The sequence below is a fragment of the Crinia signifera genome, chromosome 3 (genome assembly GCF_055691185.1).
Source record: "Crinia signifera chromosome 3, ASM5569118v1, whole genome shotgun sequence".
NCBI classification, from domain to species: Eukaryota; Metazoa; Chordata; class Amphibia; order Anura; family Myobatrachidae; genus Crinia; species Crinia signifera.
The window spans coordinates 174,551,211-174,575,630 of NC_139219.1; the positions used below are offsets into that span (position 1 = coordinate 174,551,211).

At 43.7% G+C, this 24,420-nt stretch overlaps 1 protein-coding gene across 1 annotated transcript in view; it reads right to left on the reverse strand.

Annotated features, from left to right (window-relative positions):
* The window catches only part of GRIK2 (glutamate ionotropic receptor kainate type subunit 2), a 571,469-nt gene that overhangs the window by 21,971 nt on the left and 525,078 nt on the right, over nt 1–24,420 (reverse strand). Inside the window, exon 16 of the mRNA XM_083176981.1 lies at nt 2,189–2,439. Within this exon, the coding sequence (XP_083033107.1) occupies nt 2,189–2,439 (251 nt within the window). The remainder of the gene's footprint in view (nt 1–2,188; nt 2,440–24,420) is intronic.

Here is a 24,420-nt window from a genome sequence, read left to right on the forward strand (position 1 = left end):
TAAAATATGTCATTTAAAAAAATAAAAATAAAAAATGTTCTGATCATTTGTATATCTGACACATTCACTGCACTTAGGGCCTTATTCTGATCGGTGCGGATATTCCCGCATGCGGACGGACCGCCGATGTTGATCGTCTGCGCATGTGCAGAGGTCACTCTGCGCATGTGCAGGCGATTTCGCCGCACAGATTCTTTATACGCCACACAGGGGGCGTAGAGGGGCGTGAGGGGCTACTTAGCCTCATTACCCTATGCATACGCCCCGCGTTTCATGGGCGTTCCCATGCAAACGCGGGGCGTATGCATGGTAATGAGGCCGTGACGCGTGGGTACGGGGCGGGCATCTGACATCGCCGGATGTCAGCTGCCCGCCCCCATACATGATTTCACACGGACAAGTGTCCGTGTGGTCTTGTGTTGCGGGACCTGGTGGAGCGTGCGGCCCTGCATTCGATGTTCGGCGACCATCGAATGCAGGGGCTGCTCCCAAGATGGAGGAGGCGTATCCCCATCCAATTTCATGCGGATCGCCACATATCCGCGTACGGACGGCAGGTGGCGATCCGTATGGAAGGCGGGGATTCGCCTGCACGGTTGCGGCCGCATATTCTGATCGGGCCGCACCGATCAGAATAAGGCCCTTAAGGTGGTGCTCTCTACTCTCTATGGTGCTCTCTACTCTTTCTGCTATATATATATATATATATATATATATATATATATATATATTCAATTTCATGAGTAGGCAGAGGGGACAAAGATGTGCCAGAATTGAATGTACTTATATGTAAGTGTTCAGCTTTCGCACAGTGCTGGAGTCATGGGTTGTATATGTTCTCCGTATTTAAATTCTTCTAAGTGTTCCAAATTCTTATCACACTCCAAAAGATACAATATACTGGTAGGCTAACTGGTTTCTGACTGAACTACCCAAATTGTGTATGTGCTGTAGGAAAATTACTTTGTAGTTTTCACCTGTGCTTGCATTAATCATAAAATAAGACCATCAGGATCAATTTGTGTCTTCATTTGCCTGCCAACTCACAATTTGAAAAATTACAAAATGCTATATTACTTCATTACGCTCTAGCTCATGCAACAAGATTGATTCTCATAATACAAATTATATTTTTAATATTTTTGTAAAACTCATGGGCATGTATATTTTTGCAAATCAATGCTAAATAATTTACACTTATTACACTGAATGCAAAATATTAGGTTTAAAAAATGAATATTCTTTGGCAAGAATATTTATCAAGGTGACATACAGATGGAGCCAGCCTCATCTAGACGTATCTGGATAGCCATGGTGAGCCATGCTGAGCCAAGGCCTATTGTTCTCAGCTGCAATACAATACATAGAACAATACAGTAGGGGATTGGCCGAGTAATCCCATTACTCACTTAATCATATTAAAGGGCTAGATGAGGAGGGCTCCATCTGTACTATATTTAAATATGAAATGTCTAAGGTATATATTCAATTGATGCCAGATCCATTCCAACATTCTTTTGCCGGAATGGATCTGGCAACCAATATTCAATCCAGCGGGCAAATCCAGATGTCGGATTTGGCCGCTGATTGACACTCACCCGGCTGGTGCTTGGACCGGGTGAGCGCGGCAGCAGGAGAAGGTAGGAGATGGCATGAGGCAGCGGGAACCTGAGAGGGAGCCTGGATGGAGCCGGGTGAGATGCTCTCACCCAGCCCGGCGGCGCATAGGTACAGGAGTTGGCGGGAGGGTGCTGGTGGGTATGGCGGCGGTGTGAGGGTGTGGGCTGCTGTGGACAGGGGGACGGCGCTGTGTAAGCTGCTGATGCTCACCCGGCGCATCCTCCCTGCCTCAATCCAACATCTTGTTATGTCGGATTGAGAATGATGGAAACACAGCCAAAAGCTTTCGGTTTTGGTTGTGTTTCTGTCAAAAGCAGGAGGATTAGTGGCTATTCTGTCAATCAACCTGTTTTTCGGCATGTCAAAACATTTCGACATGCTGATAAAAAAGCTATCATTGAATAGATCAGAACCACTTCCGATCTATTCATGTTGAAAACTGCCGTCTTTTTGGCAAAAAGGCAGTTTCGACATACATTGAATATACCCCAGTGTATACTGTCCTTTAAAATTAAACATTTACAGTACAATGTATATATCACATAGATTACTTTTACTGCAATCTTACCTTTTCTAGCTGAGCATTTTTTTTGGATTTGTATAAGAATTCTCCAACAGCAACAAATACAGAAAGGACCAATCCAGCAGCTAAAACAATAAAAATGCCACCTATATTCTGTACTCCTAGAGCACTAGCTTCCTTACTCTCCTCTTCAGGGCACCCATTGCCTCTCCACCATTTTTCTTTCATCATGTGGAGAATTCCTTCTTCTTGAAGCTGAAGAATGGCTATGGTTATTTTATCTCTATATGGAGAACCTGCAAATAATGAAATATGGAAGTTTAGTTTTTGTATTGTATTCAAAATTGATTAGGTATATACAGTGTAATATATTCATGCAAAAAGCATCAAAATAAATTAAATATTTATGTTATACATACTATATACAGGCAATTTGTCGATATACAGATAGAAAGGTTGTGATCCCATTAATACAAAAAGGGCCAGAAAGCATCTTAGCAACAACTGGGAAGGTGAGCTCTGCTTCATCTATGCTTATAACAAGTATGGTACTGTACCTTATAAGTTCAGAACTAATGTACCTAGCCTATCATATTCCTTCTTATATGATGGATTACAATCTAATAGAGAGACAGAAGGAAATACTTATAGAATTATACAGTACAGTCAATATTATGCAATACACAATAGGGCCAATTCAGACCTACTCGTACTGGTCTGAATTTGGCCCCTCTGCCAATGGTGGCTCACTGCCTATGCGCATAATCTGTAATGCGCATGTGAGCACCTTTGGCAATTTTTGTCTTCGCTGAGACGCTCGCAGCCTGATTCACAGGGGTGGACCCCCAGCATTTCATGAGTGTGCCCACCAAAATGGAGGGTGTGCCCATAGAAACACTGGACGTCCGATTTGTCTGAAATACAAGCAACAGCTGAGTGAATCCTGGGTCATACAGCAGCTGCAAGTGCCGGGAAGAGGGGGAGAAATTCTTCAATGGTAAGTAACCATCAAAGGATTTCTCCTTTGTGTGGGTGCTAGCAAATGGATTTATACCCGTACATGGACTTGGAAGGTGGGGTTGTGCAATTGGCAGGGCAGTGTTTATCTGCTTGCTTGGCTCAATGCACATGCAGCCAAGCAAGCAGGTCTGAATTAGGCCCAATATTCCAAATAAGACTTTTGAATGAAGGTAAATTGTATCATCAGAGATATAACAAATATATATGTAGATGTTTTATTACCACAATAACTAATTATTTTCTTTTAAAAAAGCTAGAAAAGGTGACAGTTTTGAGGACTATTTCTTCTCTCTCTTCCAGGGCTGTATGGATGTATCTTAAATTGGGTCCGTGAGCTTAGACATTAAAAGTAGAGATACAGTGTGTTTAATTTTAATGCATGACGTCCTAGTTCAGTACAGAGTATTCAAAACTAGATTTATCCTTACAGTATAATGTATGGGCAGTATTGATGGTACAGTGGTTAGCATCACTACCTCACAGAGAGGAGGTCATGGGTTTCTATCTGCAATCACAGTACAGGTTGAGTATCCCTTATCCAAAATGCTCGGGACCAGGAGAATTTTGGATAACGGATTATTCCGTATTTCGGAATATTTTAATATTTCAATGATGTATTTTGAAGTATCTTGCATTTATGCTGTATAAACACATAATATACACACAAATATATTTTATTACCACATAAAATACACACAAATATATTTTAATTGTTCAAAAAACAAGGTTTCAAAAACGTGCAACAAAATGTGTGTACTATCTCAGCACTGAATTTGAATGCCAAGCGATCATTGTCTTGCACATATATAGTGCCAGTTACATATCATGTCCCCAGTGATGCTGTTACAAATGTCCCCAGTGAGTTTTTAGCAAAAAAAAAAAAAAAATTTCACTTTCTGGAATGTCCGTATTTCGGAATAATTCGGATAACGGATATTCGGATACGGGATACTCGACCTGTATATGTTTCTTTGCTAGAATAGTTTCTATTCTATGAAGAAATCATAAAATTTCTGTCATTTACAAAATGCATAGTAAGTTGTAGATCTTCTGCTGGACATACTGTATAGTGCAGGTTATTGCTTAAGGATGCTGTAAAAATCCCATCAATTAGGATCCTAGAGTCAGAAGACTAAGATACTTATGGTTAGAATCCTGTAGGATTCTATGGCACTATGGGGCACTAAGGGTAAGGTTAGGCTGCGAAGGTGGGGGAGATTAGGTTCAGGCTGCAGAGGTGCAGCGTTAAGATGCTGAAGAAGACGGTTAGAATTCGGTTGCAGGAGAGGTGGGTTCAGTGGCGTAGCTATCATGCGGCAGTCCCGGCAGCAGCTTGGGGGAGCCGGCTGCGGTGGGCGCCTGGCGCACTGAAAAACGAATGTGCATGAGGAGGCTGAGATGCGGAGGCTGAGCTGAGCCAGTGGCGTAACTATCATGCGGCGATTAAGGGGAGCGCCAGCGGTGTCTGTGGGGAGCGACGTGCATAAAGAGGCACTGCGCTGCCACAGGGACAGACTGACCTTGCAGCCGCGGGAGGTGCGGGGGGGGGGAGGCACCTCCTCCGTTGCTGTCCCGACACAGTGCGTGGTGTTTATAGACTTTCATTCTCTCAACAAACATGCCTTCGAGCTTTGTGGAGAACCTTAAGAAAGCCAATGCCGACTGCCCGCTGCCCCCCGCCTCTCACCCATGTATATCAGAAGAAGCAGCCGCCGTCCACATGCTGCAACTTCCAGGATCAGACAGCCACCCGAAAATGCACCATCTGCCTTAAGTGCAGGGGTCAGTGGCAGAGGGAGTGGGTGCAGAGGTGAATGATGGAGGGAGTGAGATGCTGGAAGCAGGGACTTATGAGGTGGTGGGTGTGTGATGCAGAAGTAAGTGGATGAGGGAGTGAAGTGCTGGGGTTAGTGGTTGAGGGAGTGAGGTGCTGGGTTGCTGCAAGCAGGTCTGTTGCATCATCTCACACATATCTCTATAGCACCCATCAATATTTAGAGTGAAACCCTAACACTGCGCAATGCCACTGCACAGCCTAACCCTCCCCTGGTAAATTAACCCTAGTGATTAACCCTCCCCCAATGCATAACCCTAAAGACGTGTAAGGGGCATTACAGTGTGCAGCGTATAGTGTAAGGGGCATTACAGTGTGTAGCATATAGTGTAAGTCGCATTACAGTGTGTGGAGTGGGTGGGGGGTGACAGAAAGTTACGCCACTGGGTGGGTTGGGGGTGGATGAAATTACATACTGCAATCGGTCAGGATTCTGGCCATCAGTCTTCTGAATCCTGCCTTATAGTATGTCACAATTGGAGGGATGACACATGGATTGCACAAGTTGTATTGTATATACTCCATTTTAGATTGGAATTAGATCAAATGTTGAATTTAAATTGTAATTATTCCAATTGATATAATAGGCTTCTGAGCAATTACTAACATAATAAACAATTGGTCCTGGTCTCTACTGATAAAAGCCCCCTGATGGTGTCTGAAGGATGAAAAATATAGGGTTACATGTACAAGGTACAGTTAGTTATTACAGCCCATTAGGAAAAGGTAGATAATTTAAGAGTTAGTGTACACCATAGCCAAAATCTTGGAGGCAGGCATGTGAGGAAGTAACTATTTTGCAGGAAAGAGGACATGTATTTGTGGAACAAAAGAGAGTCAGTGGAAGTGTAAAGGAGATAAGGTCAGATATGTAAATGAGGGAGGAAGGGGTGATGGCTTTGCAAGTGTGAGAAGCTTGATTATGACATGTGTTATAGGCTCATACTGTAGCAATGGCAACCTCTGTTTCCACTAGAGCTATACTTATGGTCTTTATAAAGGTATGTTAGTGGCATTCCAAGGTTGCACTGTATGTTGTTATAAGATTATGTATTTGTACACTTAAGTTAAATGTTGGTATTATAAAACTCTATGTAATATTATGATGATCTGAAATGCACTTTTGGTACTTGTGTATTATCACGGCACCCACTACTCCAATTGCGTAGAGGGCTATTCAGGGTAGTGAAATCGCATTGCATCGCATTGCGTGCCATATTGTATGGCATGCGATGCAATGCGATTTTCCTATGTAATGTATTCACTGCTCTGTGTCAGTGAATCCATTAAAAAGATAGGATGCGATAAAAAATTACATTGCATCGCATGTCATTATTGTATGGCATGCGATGGAACCTAGAATAATGCCATTTAATGGTAAAATTATGTTTGATGCCTTACAATTATAATTGTATAACTACCAGAATATATCTGTTGATAAACAGCAAATGAATATACCATTAAATCTCATTATAACATGATTTTAGGGTATATTTATTTGAGGTGAATCAACAGGTATATCCTGGAAGAAATCAGATTATAATTGTAAGGCATCCAACATATTAGTTTTGTCACTGAATATTAAGCTATACCCAATTTAAAAAAATCATATAAAAAGTTATCTTTGATTTTAAGTGAATTGCTCAAGTTGTGAACTGAAATGTATTTGATTCCTGAGTATAAAGTTAAACATTATTTACAGACTTTCAAACTGTATAAAAAATGTTACAATTCGCTGCAGAATCCCAGTGGTATGGCTAGGAGATAATTCACTAAATTTATATGTTTCCTCAGGACCTAATTCATGTACTAAGCTTCACTGAACTATTGATTAAAATTGTATTCCTAGAGCATAAAAATGATGTTATAGAAAGCTCTTCTGACATGAAAAGAGACATCTTCAAAACACCAACTAGTAATATAGAAAAAAAAAACTTTCAAGTTAACAGTTGGGGAAATGATGGCTGCATTTAGATATATAATAGATTTAGATATAATAGATATATTTTACTTGATTTATCACATTTGACTGTATTCTGATTAATAATCATTTTTAACGTGTGATTTCTGCACTAAATGATGTATTAAAGATAATACTACTGCTACTACAAATAATACTGTACAATCAAGAATATATATATATATATATATATATATATACTGTATATATATATATATATATATATATAGAGAGAGAGAGAGAGAGAGAGAGAGAGGGGGGGGGGAGAGAGAGAGAGATGCTATTAAGCCCACTTGAAGCAAATTCTTCGAAAGTTAGTCTGCTACCTTGTGATTGCCTCTGTGTTTGTGCATGTGTTAGAGAGAAAGATGTAGTTTCACTCGCTTCCAATATATGGCAGTGTTTAAGGGCCTTATTCTGATCGGTGCGGATATTCCCGCATGCGGACGGACCGCCGATGTTGATCGTCTGCGCATGTGCAGAGGTCACTCTGCGCATGTGCAGGCGATTTTGCCGCACAGATTCTTTATACGCCGCACAGGGGGCGTAGAGGGGCGTGAGGGGCTACTTAGCCTCATTACCCTATGCATACGCCCCGCGTTTCATGGGCGTTCCCATGCAAACGAGGGGCGTATGCATGGTAATGAGGCCATGACGCGTGGGTACGGGGCGGGCATCTGACATCGCCGGATGTCAGCTGCCCGCCCCCATACATGATTTCACACGGACAAATGTCCGTGTGGTCTTGTGTTGCGGGACCTGGTGGAGCGTGCGGCCCTGCATTCGATGTTCGGCGACCATCGAATGCAGGGGCTGCTCCCAAGACGGAGGAGGCGTATCCCCGTCCAATTTCATGCGGATTCCCACATATCCGCGTACGGACGGAGGTGGCGATCCGTATGGAAGGCGGGGATTCGCCTGCACGGTTGCGGCCGCATATTCTGATCGGGCCGCACCGATCAGAATAAGGCCCTAAGAGACACACAGACACTGGACATTGGACATATGGACAATATTGTATTGTAAGTGACTTCCTCACATATAAGACTGCCTACCACTCTTATCTTAATGCCATGGACACTGCCAAATAAACATATTTCCAAACTTCTAACCCCAAACAATCAAATCACTTCTGAACCCTCCTGCACCCAAACCACCAGCCACTATCAAGATGCAAGATCTTGCTTCAAGGACAAGATTGATAAGATCTGAGAAGAAATGGGATACTCTGCCTCAGCCAATGACCTGCTCAATTCTCTTGGACCCTCTGGTACTCTCTCTTAATTTAATCCTACAGATTAAGAAGAAATGTCCACACTCTTCTGATCTTGTTACTCTACTACCCTCTCCTCTTGAGCCTAAACCCTCACAAGTAAATAGATCTCTATCCCCTGTGCTCATCCTAACATTAACTAACATCTGCAATATCTTTATCTTTACTCCTTCCTTCAATCTTTAAGAATACAGCGATTACTCCCATTCCCATGTCACATCTCTCAACTCCCATGCCTCTCCAAGCTACTTGAGAGACTTGCCTATACATGGCTCACACACTTTGGTAATTCACTCAATTTACGGGACCCACTTCAGTCACGCTTTTGGTCCCAACACTCCACAGAGGCAGCACTGACTAAAGTAGTGAATGATCTAGTCATTGTAGTGAATGCAAAGTATAATGGAGATTACTCACTGTTTATTCTTTTACATATTTCTGCTGCTTTTGACACTGTTGAACATTATCTACTCGTTTAAACACTACAATCATTAGGTCTACAAGACACTGACCTCTTGTTACAATACAGCAAGGCTCAGTCTTAGGTCATCTGCTTTTCTCAATCTCTTGGTATCTCTTGGTAAACAAATTAGTTTTTGGGGATTTCAGTATCATCTGTACACAGATGATACTTAAATCTACCTATCCACTCAAGACTTGTAACCTTCTATATTGGTCTGTGTCACTGAATGCCTTTCTGCCATCTCATCTTGGATGCCAACTCAAACTTAACTTTTCAAAAACAGAGTTAATTATATTTCCACTGGCCAATATATGTTATCAACCTGATATCTCTATCACTGTGAAGAACTCTTCAATCAATCAATCCTACCACACAAGCTCACTGTCTAGGTGTTATACTCAACTCACAACTGTATTTTGCTCCCCACATTCAATCTGTCTCAAAATCATACTACATGCATCTAAAAAACATATTCAAAATAGGACCATACCTTACCCAAGATACTGCAAAAACTCTAATCTATGCTTTCATTATCTTCAGCATTGATTATTGCAGTAGTCTTCTTACTGGTGTTACGAAGAAGAGACTCTCACCACTAGTCTATTCTGAATGCATCTGCAAGGCTAATCTTCCTTGCTAAATGTTCATCAGCTGCAGATCCACTCTGTCAGTGCCTTCATTGGTGACCTGTCTTCTACCATATTCAATATAATTTATTTTGCTAACACATAAGGCCATCAACAGAATTAAACCAATGTACATCCCTTTAGTTATTTCAAAATATCTTCCAAACCCGACCTCTCCACTCTTCTCAAAATCTACGTCTCTCATCACTCTCATGAACGAGTGCAGGACTTTTTTTCTGGCTGCACTCACTCTGTGGAATGCCCTACCATGCATAATGGGACTCTCCCAGTGGACCATATTCTGGTCCACATGCAAAGCCACCCCCTTCCCCCTTGTATGCTGAGTTGCCCCGCATGTGTGTCTTTTACATCTGCGGGTGCCCTGTATGGGAAGCAGGTTGGCAACTGACATCCGCTTATGCACATGTGCAGTCGCTAAACATTGCTCCCCCTTGCGAACTCGCGTAGGAGCGAGAAAATCAGAATACCCTCCTTTTACTCCAAACATTCAAGCATTACCTGAAAACTCAATTCTTTATGCTAGCTTATCACATTCAAGAATTGCTCACTCAACCATCATAAGCTTTCCTTTTCAATTATATCCCCACTGTACAGGCCACACATATCATCCACATATCTTCTCTTTCTTCCTTCTGACCGTGGTTCATAATTGCCATAATATAATATCAAGTAGTCTTCATAAAACCCTTGCAATCCAGTGGACAAATATGCTATAGATAGCACCTATCCTTACGTATCAATGCCTATATCCAAATAGCTTGTATGCCTGTGAGTAGGGCCCTTCTACTGTACATCTATTACCATTTGTTATTACCCAATTTTGTTTTATTTGTATGTCCAATTGCAAAGCACAACAGAATTTGCTGCGCTATAAAATAAACCGTTAATATATTTTTTTATTAAATTAGAGCTGGTTAAGATTTAGAAATGGTTCATTTGGTTTTCCACAAGCATTTTAATACCATCATTTTAATAGGTTTATTTCTTGAACTTATTACTGTTTTCAAATTAGACATATTTATTGTAAACAACATTTGGTTTACAGGGATTTACAGCTACTTTTTCTATAAAGGCTGACATCTTATATTATTTATATCATTATTATCTGTAATTGTACAATCATGAAATGATTATACAATCACAAATGTATTATTTATTTAAAAAAATAATGCTTTTATTATAGTGCAATGGAAAAAAAATGTCTACAAATGGAGCCCCTCTCATGCTTGCGGGGGCTGGCGATAGAATAGCTAGCCCCCGCCAGCTGCCAGGCCCCGCCATCTGTCGGAAGGGGGCATGTGCACATGAGACTCTTGCGCACCCCGTTCCGACGGAGCTCCCCGTTGGTCCCTACCACCACACCACCAGTCACAGTCAGTTGCTGCCACCCCACCCCCTAACGCTGCCCCTCTCACTGAAGCAGAGGTGGGCAGGGTTCCACTGCCCAGCCGCCGAGTGACTGGGGCACACATGCATGTGTGACACTCGCGCAGCCCAATGTAATGGAGTCCCTCTCAGCCAGTGCTCGCCAGAAGGGACATTCTAGCGAATGCCAGCATTGAATGAGTGGGGCTCCATCTGTATATCATGGTGAGTACTGTAGCTTTAAATGTGCTGTATCTCAGTATGGCATTACATATACAATTAACCAATAAAGTTTTGTAAACTTGCATCTTTTTTTTAGTTGCCATTGGTTGAATGTGTGAAAGAATGTATAAAGGCAAACCCTCAGTTGTATTTTTAACCCTGCACAATCTGGACCTACAGTACTGTATTCCAGTTGAGTGCAAAACATGTTTTACTATGACTTAAATATGTTATAAAACCAACAATATATACAAATGTTGACAGTCGTTGGGAGGTACTGTACATATTAATAGGACAAATATTCACTAAGAAATGTTCCTGGTATTGTTGGTTTTAAAACTAGTAAACTGGAATGTGCATTCAAATCTCGAAAAGCAATCACATGTTTTATGGTTTTCCTTTTCTATGGCTTCACGCTAACAATTTCATATCTCTTCCTGCTGCCGCACAGCATGCAGTGAGATTGTAGTTGTTAATCAAAATCTCTCTGCAAAGTCCAGTTGCATTCGAATCTCCATGAGGGATTCTTTTTTATAGTACATACCTCGACTGAATGGAACAATGCTGCTATAATATCCACATCAGTAGCATAATTGAGGTTCAGATTTGTAATGCCATTTGTAGAACTAACTTTTTATTTTGAACATTATAGATCAGTTAGGGAATGCAATACATGACTTCAAATTTACGGGTACAGTATATAAATCCAGAGCTGGCCTGGCCATTATGTTGTGTACACAGCTGCATAGAGTGCCACACTGAGGAGGGTGGCATCACTCCACAGCCTGACATGCTCACTGACACAGTAAGTGACTGTAAATCACTGCCACCCAATCAGTCACCTGAAGTGCCGCTGTTTAGAGAATCCCATCAAAAGAGTTTGCTGGAGCTAACAAGCCAAGTATATTGTCTGCAGTCTTTAAACAGGATAGTGGCAGCGGTACCACCCCGCTGCAGACTCCTGGTGCTCACAAGCCACCCAGCACCTCCAAGTAACCACAGGGTCTGCTGGGGGTTATTGCTATACTACTCCAAGTGCTTCTGGATTGGCTAGGTGTCCAAGAATAAAAGCTCAGTGCATTTCAGTGTGGAATACCCCACATGTGATTAATCAGACCGCACTGCTCTGGCCCACAGACTGATGCTGACACACAGAAACAGATACACTGACAGGCACACTGATACAAACACAAGGATGCTGACACACAGACACATGGACAATTATACACAGATGCTGAAACAGACACGAAGGCACTGATATATAGACACTGCCACTGACATACTGATACACAGATGCTGACACACTGACAGATTCTAACACACTAAAACTGACACTCCGATGCTGACACACAGATGTTGACACAGTGGAAATGACACGTTTGCTGAAACCCAGACAAGCACTGAAACACAGACAAAATACTGACACACATACTGTACACTGACACATAGATGTTGACACATGGATGCTGTCACATTTATACCATAACATGCATGCTGGCACACAGAAGCTGACACAAAAAAATGATGCTGACACCATGACGATGACACACTTACAAACACTGACACACAGAAAGATGCTGACACCCTGAGACAGACACACATGGATGCTGAAAGACACTGACCATTTTGCCTCCCAAGTGCGGCCAGGTTGGAGTATCACTAGCATCCTGTAGTATGCTAATGAAGGAAGCAACATGATCATTTAATCCTTCATAAACATCACTTCAGTGTGATCAGGGATTTGTTTTGATGCTGAAATGAAACCTTGCGGCTCCGAGGTCAAAAAGCACTGAAGTCCCTTGACAAAAATTGTTAGAATGACAATCCACACAGAGGTCTAAGCAAACCTTAATTGAAAAATGATCATAGTAAAGGTATACCCAGAGAGAAAAGGAGCATAACCCACAGGGCTTAGCAATTAAGCACAGATCACTCTGTGTAAGCCTCTGAGTGACAACGAAGCGCAGTCTAATGCTCACCATCACCTGACTAGATATGGACTACATGTAGTCAAGATCTGATCATATCATCAGTGTTCTAATCAGAGAACACTTGTTAGCACAGATCACCCATACCCACATCTCTATTTGGGTATGGGCGATCTGGAAAACCCTGTGTCCTGAGTGATCTGCCTAGACTAGATCGCTCAGCACACCAGGCTCACACCTCACCCCATGTGCACGAGCCTTAATCAATGTATAAAAACAAAATATCTGGAGGAGAAAAGGTGCATACACACTTGAGATTTTTGCTAACTATTGTCACAATTTAGTCAAAATTGTATAAAAAGTTAGTCAAAATCTCACAGTGTTCTTCTGCTTGCTATACCAATGCGCTACCTGTGAAGTCAGTATCTCAACGAAAAATAGACTGTGCAAGCAAGTCAATTTACCTATGTTGCTTGTAATGTATTTGGCAATAGTACCAATAGCAAATAGTCAAAAACGCAAGTGCATGTAGCCAAAATCGGCTCCATACACTTCGAGGGGAAATTTCATAGTCAAAATCGTCCATAGATAGAATTCCCAAGTGGGCCTAATTCTGTTTGGGTCGGTAAGTAGCAAAATGCCACCCTGCCGAACACCCACCTCTGATGTGTTTGCTAACGCATCTCCTTGCACCGACCAATGAATTATTTCTCCTGCCTTCAGAAACAAAAGTCAGTCTCAACTGACTTTCATTTCCTTTGGTGTCTGCCAAAGAGGGGGCACGCGCTGACATCCTGTGACATAAGCTGCCCGCCCCCAGCAGGCATCAGCCTGCCTACGTTCCTTTGGAAACACCAAACATTTTCATGGTGACAAACATAAATTGCTGGGCATTTCCATGGGAGAGCTCCTTTTCTGCCCTGGCCCTTCCTCCCCGCAACAAATGGCCCGGTGAGTGTCTAACTTTCCAAAACCGTTCATTGCTGGGGTCTTGACACATGCACAAATATGTGCTTCTGCATACGTAGACCCCTCCCACCATCAAAATTGGGATGAATTTGTTCCGTTCCAATCCAATGTGAATCAACCCTAGTGTGTATGCCCCTAAAGAGACTCTCTTAGTAGGACACCATGTGTTTCCTCTTACTTCCTCTCCTCCACCTTTCTACTCCCCCTTTCTTTTTCATTTTAAGGTTGATCTCTGAGATTTACTGTTCTTTTACCAATACTTAACAAACTTATATTTTATACATAGTGACCTTTAAAGAGAATTTATTTTTCCTTCTTGGATTTTTTGATTTGTTACTGTATAAAAAGTTTGTTTGATGCTTGACAAGTATTTATCAAATGTTATTCTGATTCATCTCCAGAATTGAATGAATGCAAACATAATTTGGAGTTGGATTACAATATTAGAAAAAAACAGCAGAGCATGTTTTTTGTATCTTAAATTATGCAACAATATACAATTTGTATCTATTTAGTCCATCATGGTCCCTTAACACTGACAGATAGCAAATATCAGAATTTGTTTGTTAGTAATTACAGTTAACATAGCTAATGCCTGTGTGCATAATTAATACAGTTAATTTGCATATTATTAAGTGTTGATTTATACAATATTTAGAATGTATAAATAATTCTAAAGAAAAAAGAAACATGAAGCAAAACATTCTGAAATGCAATTTATTTAATTACATTCAGTGTATGTTAAAGATGTATGGCATCAATTAGAGCTGACGATAAAAGATACAACAGGAATCATCATTTTCAAATTTGATCCCAATTTATGGACATGCAAAAGTATATGCCTTTAAAAAGTAGGATACATTTACAAGAGTCATGGTTAACTTGTCTTTGCACAGTTTCAGTTGTCTGTACATGTACCTTAAATGCATCTCGAAATAAGTAAGAAAATTCTGCACATGTGACGTTTAATAATGTGGGGGATGGGTAAAAACCACAACCGGGCCAGAAACCAAGACCACACAGGCTCAATTCAACAAAAATAGCTATTCCATAGCTTGTACTATTCAGTTTGGGAGGAACCTGTCCAGGTGTTGTCCTGTCCTGAAGGTGCATGTGAGCAGGGTCGCTGAGAGGGGGGAGCAGGTACTAATTACCCTTGCCCAGGCTTGCTGGAGGAGCCCAGTGAGGGCCCTGGTCTGACCCTCCCCTTCCCCCTCCATCCCTCCCAGCAGCATGTGCTGTGCTGACAGCTGGCTCAGCATGAGCATCTCACTGACAGAGTGAGTGCTCATGCTGAGCCTGCTGTCAGCACAGCACTTGCTGTAGGTAGGTGTGTGCTGCCGCTGCTGCTGCTGCTGAGGGGGTGGGGGCGACAATAACACTCCCCCCTCCACCCCAGAGTGCTTTTTTAACCCCCTAAACATTTTGAGTGCAGGGTCTAATCGTGGGAGGTGGCCACGCTTCCCACAATTAGACCAATTTTTTTTACCGGGGCCTGGCATACCTCTCGGCTGCATGTGAGAGCAGTCACCTGGGAGATGTGCAAGGAGAGAATACAGCCTCCCTGTATAGTACAGGAATGTAATAAAAAACAGAATGGTCCGGACCATACGTGGAGGCTGTAATCTCTCCATCCCCATCACCCAGGTGACAGTCGTAATACAGATTAATCTATCCTCATCCTTGCTGGCGATCCACCAGCAGCATGCTGCTGGCGGATCACCAGCAACACGGCGCCGCTATCTGACTGTGACGCACGCGCGTCACAGTATCTGGGCGACGGGGCGGCGAGGCGGACGCATTACTGTCCGGCTCCCGCTCGAGGGGCAGGGGGGGGACCCGAGGAGGCTACGGGGGGTGCGGTCGCCCGGTGTGGGCACCGGGCGACCGAGGGCAGCACCGTCGGAAGGGGACACGCGCGCGTCCCCTTCTGCCATACAGATGGCGGCGGGGCAGGGGATGGCGATGCCATCGCCATCCCCTGCAAAGATGAATCCCGCTACATCTGTATCTCCCCCCTTCCCCGGAGAGGCACACCCCCAGGAATGTTGGGCTAGACAGGCTCCATTCATCAAACTGCTGTTTGATTCCAGCATTTTTACTTAGTGCCATAAGTGTGCAATGTTTCAAAACATAAATCTCTAAAATACCATTATATATTTACAAAAAAAAAATCTATCTATTTTTGATGGTTATGATATACTTTTAAACATGAGCAGTAAGAACTACAATCTTACTAACCACTGAGGATTGTCATCAGACTGCACCATGAACAGTCTACTAAGCAACTAGGATGAGCATCATTAACGTGTTGATAGGAAAAGAAAATGTGATGGTTAACTGTCATATACTGTCAAGCTGTATGACAGGCTCTGCAGCTGCATTTAACAATGACTTTGTTCTTTAGTAATAAACCATTACACATCTCACAGTCTACTAATACAGCTAACATAAGAACACCTATCTATCTTTTGGTCTAGAATATATACATCTTTCTTTTGGTCTAGAATATATACATATACTACTCTACTCGCATATAATGCTATTAACCACACTACACCAGCTTATATCTCTAAACTTATCACAAAATATCTCCCATCTCGACCACTCCTCACTGAACAAGATCTGCGTCTCTTTTCTGCACGGATCACTAGCTTCCCAGGTAAAAATCCCCCACTGTGTAAAGCCAGATGCAGTCTGTGGCTTCACTGTGACTGGGAGTGACTTCTGATTGGAAGTCTGACCTGTGAGTAACTCAAGGTATTCCCATTGGGAGGTGCTTTCTCCCTCCGGGATGCCTCTCAGTGATCAACTGTGTGGCAACCCCAAAACCAGGTTCTGCGCATGCGCAGTACCACGGACGATACTGCACCGGGAACCTAAATATGCCTCCTGGGGCTGCTGCAAAGGCAGCCCATGCAGGATTGGGCCAGCACATGCGCAGTATGTATGAAGTTACTGCACATGCACTGGCCCCATGCACGGGACCAGCTGCAGCAGCGGGTAGCAGAGCAGCGGGAGGAGGTGCCCGCATTGCAGCAGCCCTCCTCCTCCGCAAGGGTAAGAGCTGCCACTGGTAATAATCCTGTGCTGGAGATCCTGGGCTGGCAACAAATACTTCCAAGAAGCTGGAGATGGAATTAGCAGTGTATCTCTGGCAACAGGAGGGTTAAACTAGGTGCAACAGCAGTGTCAGGATTCAGATAATGTAGGAAACACAGGTAATAAGCCAGGTGCCTTGTAGGCAGCCTCTGGGAAGTTACTCATGAGTAAAACACTTGTTCAAGGCCCTGGAGTGTTGTGAGCTCTCCCCTTATATCCCCTCAGTGGCTGCTGATTTGGTCGCTGTGCACATGACTGCAACTAGGTCCTGGATTGGGTAGCAGTATACACACTGGAAAGAATGCACCTGAATCATGTAACAGCTTCTGAGGATATGGGATTGGAGCTTGTGGGTCACCTGACCCTGGATGTCATGGTGGAGCCCATGCTGCATGATGCAGGAGGTGAAAGCCAGACCACAGCAAGGAGGTGACAAAGGGACATCATGCCAGGTACTGGTCCAGTGGACCAGAACAGACCAACGCACTGGTAATGGTAAGATGTACGTGCAAGTGCCACGATTCCTGACAGTATGTTGCTCACAATTTTTGGACAATAAAAATGTAAAAAACACCTACAAAATTTAAATTTACCCAAAAAAATTAAGGAGGTGACTTTTGTGTTGATAAATGGTGTTATTCTGTCTTTGTTTTGTTTTGACTTTTTTTGGTGTGTCCTGGTGTGTCCTCACATCTAACTTATTTTAGTCAGTGGTGGTTTTTACCTATGGGCTGCAGGACTGCAGCCCCCCCCCCCAGGTAAAATCCACCACTATTCTTTGCCTATGAAGCCAGATGCAGTCTGTGAGATTGCTCTGCCTTCAATGTGACTGGCAGCGACTTCCTATTGGAAGTCCGACCTGCCAGTCACTCAAGGCAGTCCTATTGGGAGGCGTTCCCTCCCTCCTGTATGTCTCTCTGTGCGCAAATGCGGGCAGCCCCCAAAACGGGGACGACACTGTGCATGCGCCGGACTCGGGAACCTGATTAAGCCTCCGGGGGCTGCTGCAAAAGCAGCCCAAGGAGGCTTGGGCCAGTGCATGCACAGTATGTATTAAGTTACTGCGCATGCATTGGCCCCATGCAGGGGGGCGGCGGCGAGGAGCACGTCAAAGGAGGTGGGGGCGCATCATGGCAGCCCCCCTCCTCTGCAAGGGTAAGAGCTGCCACTGGTTGTTATCCAGTTTGTTTTATCTCTGTTTACAATTATAAAACAGAATCTACAGATGGGGCCGGGCTCTTCCTTGCTGGCGAATCGCCAGAACGTCACCGCTGGCGATTCGCCAGCAGCCCAGCTCGCCATCTGACTGAGACGTGCGTGCATCTCACGCGCACACGAGTCTCAATCTTCGTCGGCGGGGTGACGGGAGCCCTGTCCATCTCCGCTTCAGGGAGACAGACAGGGTTAGGGGGGGTGCGGGCAGGCGGCCGGGACCACCAACAAGCCGGCGGTGACCCGGGGGAAGCGCTGGAAGGGGGACCCGCGCGCACGTCCCCTTCTCGCTATACAGATGGTGGCTGGCGGGGGATAGCGGCTGGCGTCGCCATCCCCTGCAAAGATGAGCCATGCCCCATCTGTATTGCACTATATAAGAAACTGTAAATAAATAATACAGAGTGGGGAAACAATACAATTAGGTGAATTTTCAGCAAACTCTTCTCATTTACAGGGCTATTTGTTAGCATAATCGGTACTTATGTAGTATCTGGGCTGCCGATTTTTTGATTGTATGCCTTAAGTTAAGGCATACAATCAGATGCGATGCGATGCGATATCGCATCGCATCGCATCGCATCGCATCCGATATCGGATGCGATGACCCGATTTTTCCATAGGAATCAATGTTAAAATGATTCCTATGGAAAAATGGGTCCTTTTCATACCCCTACTATCCAAGTGGGCATGGAGTTGGATATAAACCTGTGGCGAGCGTAGCGAGCCACCGAGCCCGAAGCGTGGCGAGCGAAGCGAGCCCCGCGAGGGGACGGTATTCGTCCCCTCGCGGGGCTCGCTTCGCTCGCCACGCTTCGGGCTCGGTGGCTCGCTGCGCTCGCCACAGGTTTATATCCAACTCCATGCCCACTTGGATAGTAGGGGTATGAAAAGGACCCATTTTTCCCATTGAATTCCATGTTAAAATGGACTCAGTCCATTTTAACATTGATTCCTATGGAAAAATCGGGTCATCGCATCGCATCGCATCGAATCGCATGGTCGCATGCGATGCGATGCGATCTCCCGATCTGACCCGATTTAGAAATCGGCAGCCCAGATACTACATAAGTACCGCATAATCTATATATTTTTATTTGCTGCAGCATCACACTAGGGGGGCTTCACTATTTTATTGTATTTTATAGATTTGTATTTGACACTGAAGCTGAATCAGGACCTTTAAAGCATTATAGCAGACACATTCTCTCTAGGGCCCTTATTCTGATTCGGTCGGTACGGCCCGCGTGCGGCCGTACCGCCGATGTTTGGACTCTGCACATGCGCAGAGGTCAATCTGCGCATGTGCAGCCCCCTTCGCCGCAGACGTATTTCGTCCGCCGCAAAGGGGGCGTATAGGGGCGTGAGAGGCTTCATGCCCTCATTTCCCTATGTGTACGCCCCGCGTTTCATGGGCGTTCCCATGCAAACGCGGGGCGTATGCATGGTAATGAGGGCATGACGCCCTCATTACCATGACATGGGGGCGGAAAGCTGACGTCGCCGGATGTCAGCTTTCAGCCCCCATACAAGCTACCACACGGACGATTGTCCGTGTGGTCTTAGCTTGCGGGAGCTGCCGCGGCGTGCGGGCCTGCCTTCGATGGTCGACGACCATCGAATGCAGGGGGCAGCTCCCACCATGGTGGAGGCGTAGCCTCCACCATTTTAATGCGGATCGCCAGCCGTCCGTGTACGGACGGCCGTGGCGATCCGTCTGGTGGGCGGCCCTTGGTTTGTGCGGTCGGAGCCCTGTGTGCGGCTCTGACCGCACCAACCAGAATAAGGGCCTATATGTAGGCCCTTATTCTGATCACTTTGCTCGGACCCAAATTCAGCCAGTGTACCGATGTTGTGCGTATATGCATACGCAGAACCATTTCTGTGCGGGGCGTATGTCTGTACGCAGGGAGAAGTCTGGTCGCAGGAGAAGTGCTCACTCCTGGCCTTCCAAGCAGGGGGTGGAGAGGGGTGTTGCAGCCTAATCAGGGTCATTACCATATGTGCACGCCCAGCGTTTCATGGGCGTTACCATGAACATGCAGGAAGTGCATATGGAAATGCTGTTGTGACCTGCGTGTGGGGGCAGACAGCTGACTTAACCGGATGTCAGCTGCCCGCCCATATCCCTGCTTTTCTTCTCTCAAATGTACAAGTGATGAATGAATGATGGGGGAGGTTCCCACAGGCATTTGACTGGATGTTGTGTAAAACATAAAACATGCCGACTGGCTGAATTTGGCATGCGAATGGGCGGTGCCGGGTTTGGTACATTCGCTTCGGCCCGTGCACGGGTCCGAGCGATGCGATCAGAATAAGGGCCATAGTGTGATTGATATATATATATATATATTTTTTTTTTTCCATACACACACACACATGCACACAGTAGGGGATCCAGGATAAAATTACGAAGGGACAACATTGAGCTTGGTTGCAAAATATCTCTAGGTGTGGGATGGGCATGTTGGCCACATACATCCACTGTGAATATATAATGGCCACCTAAACTTAATGTGCCAAATCCATTATTCCATTACCTTTGGTACAAAAGATATGATTAGGTAATTGTATTCCTCTGGTGTACAGGAAAGTCATACAGTAGTATAAAGATATATTTTCAAAACAATTCACATGAAAAGAATGAAAGTAGGAAGTAGGAAGAGGTGATGCCTGTGAGAGGTTTGAGGTGGAGTCAGGTTGTGCAAGGTGTGGTGGACACCACTTGAGCTTCACGTGGATAGACAGATACAGAAGATGATAGACAGACAGACAGATAGATAGACAGACAGATAGATATACCACTTTCAGCAATATAAAAAAAATGTAACTGTCTGGCTCTGTTGTTGAGGCTCCTCAGAGCATACTGCTGCATTCCTAATGTGACCATTCAGTCACATCTAGGCAGTTGAACTCCTGTAAGCATGCAATGATTGGCCAGCAGCTGAATTGAAGAATGATGATTGGGCAGAGGTTAAGGTAGAGGTTAGATTAAGGCTGCAGTAGGAGAGACTTAAGCCCTGTACACACGCTTAGATTTGCTTTAGATTCGATTTTCTATTAGATCTGGCATTAGATCATCCAATTCGATTTGGCATTAGATCTGTACTTTTGCATTCGATTCTATTTCGATTTCACAATGTAGGCACAATGTTCTCATTTGATTTACTGGATCGAATTTGAGATTTCCTTGGCTGCACAGTATATTTTTCTATTCGATTTTGAGAAAACGGGAGCGCGCATCGAATCATATGCAGATCGAAAGTGTCCTAAAAACCATTCGATGTGGATTCGATTTTGCTTCTATAAGCAAAATCGAATCGAAAAACAGGGAAAAATCTAAGCATGTGTACACAGCTTAAGATAGAGGGAGGTCATGGTAAGGCTACAGGAGAGGAGGCTATGATTAGGGAAGAGGTTAAGCTAAGGCTGCAATATGGTAGAGATAAGGGGGTAGTTAGGGTAAGACTGGTTACGTTAAGGCTGCGTGGGGTAGTTAGGTAAAGCTGCAAGGGGAGGATAGGGTTATAAGAGAGGTTAGGGTAATGCTGCAGAAGGAGCGACTAGGGTAAAAGAAAGTTAGGGTAAGGCTGCTGAAAGAAGGCTAGGTATAAGGGTAGTTCATAGTAAGGTTGCAGGAATGGAGTCTAGGTTTAGGGGAGAGGTTATGCTAAGGCTGCAGTAGATGATTTTAAGGGAGAGTTAGGGTAAAACTGTGGGAGGGGTGCTAGGTTTGGGGGAGAGGTTATGGTATGGCTGCAAGAGGTTAGGGTAAGACTGCAGAAGGGGAGGTTAGGGAAAAGCTGCTGGGGGATTCTAGAGTTAGGAGAGAGGCTATGGTAAGGCCGTAGGATGGAAGTTAAGGAAGAGTTAGTATAAAGCTGTAGGAGGAAGGTTAGGGGAGAGCTATGGTAAAACTGCAGGAGGGGAAGCAAGGGGAGAGATTATGGTAAGGCTGTGGGGAGGGTAGCAGGTTCTCTGTCTCTGACAGAAGCCCATCTGTGCTTGCCTTTACCTGATTATTCCCTGTTCTTTATACTGTTAGATCCATTTCTGCCTACTTACACTGATATGGTTGAGCCATAGGCAGGGGAAGAGATGTGGGAGAGTCTCCTGGCTCCGGTTTGCAGCTGCTTACATGGGGAGTGGTGTCTGTGGTAAAACTGGTAGTTGTTGGACTGGCTGGAGAGTCAGGAGTCCCATGTGCTGCTTTGGCTGCTGAGCATCTCAATGGATCAGAGGAGCATGTTATGGGCTCAACTGCAATCACAGCTTAGCACATGCTCTTCTGACTCCTCGGCAGAGTCTCCTGGGATTTATTACTGAGTTGTGTACTACAGATTGTTGTGTATTGCTGATCTTATACATGTAGCTGTAGGCATAAGTAACCAAGGCTACAGCAGAGGTGGTCGTGAGGCAGACCCCTTAACTCCTACTTCTCTACTTCAGGATATTACTTTTCTTTGATGGGAAGGCAATGAGGCATGGCAGAGATGGTGTATAATGAGTCTTTGTGACCCATTATACACAATCAGCTGTAAACATGCAGAGTCAAATACATTAGAGATGCCACCTTCACGCCAGGAGCCCAGCAGCAGCTGACTCCATTGTCTGTCAGTTTTGCAATTGTCTCTGACTTTCTCCTACACGCCATATTTTGGTAGGCATCATACAGTTTACTTCTTTTCAGTAAAATTGAAGCTCTTGGAAGGGGTCCTTTCTATACCTGGGTGGCCTTACACTTTCTCCTGTACTTCTCACTCTTCATATTTTTATTGTAATTCTTTTCATTTTACCTCGCAGGGCCTAACAAAATAATAATAATAATAATAATAAGAGTAATCTCTCATTATTAGTAATTTAACAATGTTGCCTATATTTTTGCAAACATTAAACAAAATGTTACATTTCCTTTAACATTAATGCATCAATACAAATAATCTGAGCTATAATTTTATAATTTAAATTTATGTAGGCTAGTAAAAAATAGTTGGCTCAGATTATTCTAATAATGATAAATATTGTATATTCACAGTAGTTATAAATGCTGGGTGTTAAACACTATCATGAACAGTGAAAATGGTGTGAAGTTTAATTTCACAGTACAAAGCACAAATTGTTTGATTTTTTTTTTTTTTGTGATCAGAGACACAGTTCAAAACACCTGCAGGCTGCATAAGAAATTCTGCATCTCCATCTGCTATTATATGTACTATACATAGGAAAGCTGATTTAATACTGTGACACTAGAATGAGTTTTAACCCATTTATAGCAAATTGCATTTTGTTTACTCTAAGGAGAAGAATATATTATTGGTGACTTTTTTCTTGCTTTCTGAAGTAGGTAGAGAGGATTTCCATTAAAAGCAAGCATATTTTATATAGTTTGAGTAACACACACACACACACACACACACACACACACACACACATATATATCTATATATATATATATATATATATATAGATATATCTATGTATATAGATATATCTATATATATAAAATATATATAGTACTCCAAAGGTTGTCACCCACTGAACGTTTCAATCTAAATAACTAATGATACTGCAGTTGTATACCCAGCATTCTTAGATGCAGGGTCTGTCTTCTTTTGGAGGGAGACAGTCCTATACAGGACGTTGGTGCTCGGTACCACCTATGTAAATTAGAATGTGTCTAATTTGCTGGACATTCACAGAGTTTGGTATCATTTAGAGCTGATCTAATACTCTTTCTGCAAGGATGCTGAATGGTGGGCATCCAAGTCTGGTTAGCATTACGCTGAGGATGAGGGCTTCAGTTTAGCCACTAGGGATGGATTTGGGGTTAGGCTGTGGGGTATGGAGGGTTAAGATATGGGAGGGGGTTAGGGTTAGGCACCTAAAAGGAGTGGGTTAGGGTTATGCAGCAAGGTGTGGGGGTTAATCACTAACGGCGAGGTTTATACTCATGTTGCAACAGGGCAGGGTTAGGATTATGCTGCAGCAAGGGTGGTTTTAAGGGGGCAAGGGAAGGGTTAGTATACTAACGTGTTCCCTGTCAGAATTCCCTCCTTTGACTATCTATGAACATGAGAAATATGCATATGCCTCGCTTAGCTTGATTAAGAAATGTTATGTGGAATGGGGGTACTGGAACCGATCACGTTATTATAAAGTAGTTAAATAGTCAAATAGACTTAAGCAAATAAGCACAAATTAGCTATAAGCAGCTATTGTAAATACACTGTTAATGTTAAATGCTATACAGTATATGGTTTAATTACACAGATTTTTTTCTTT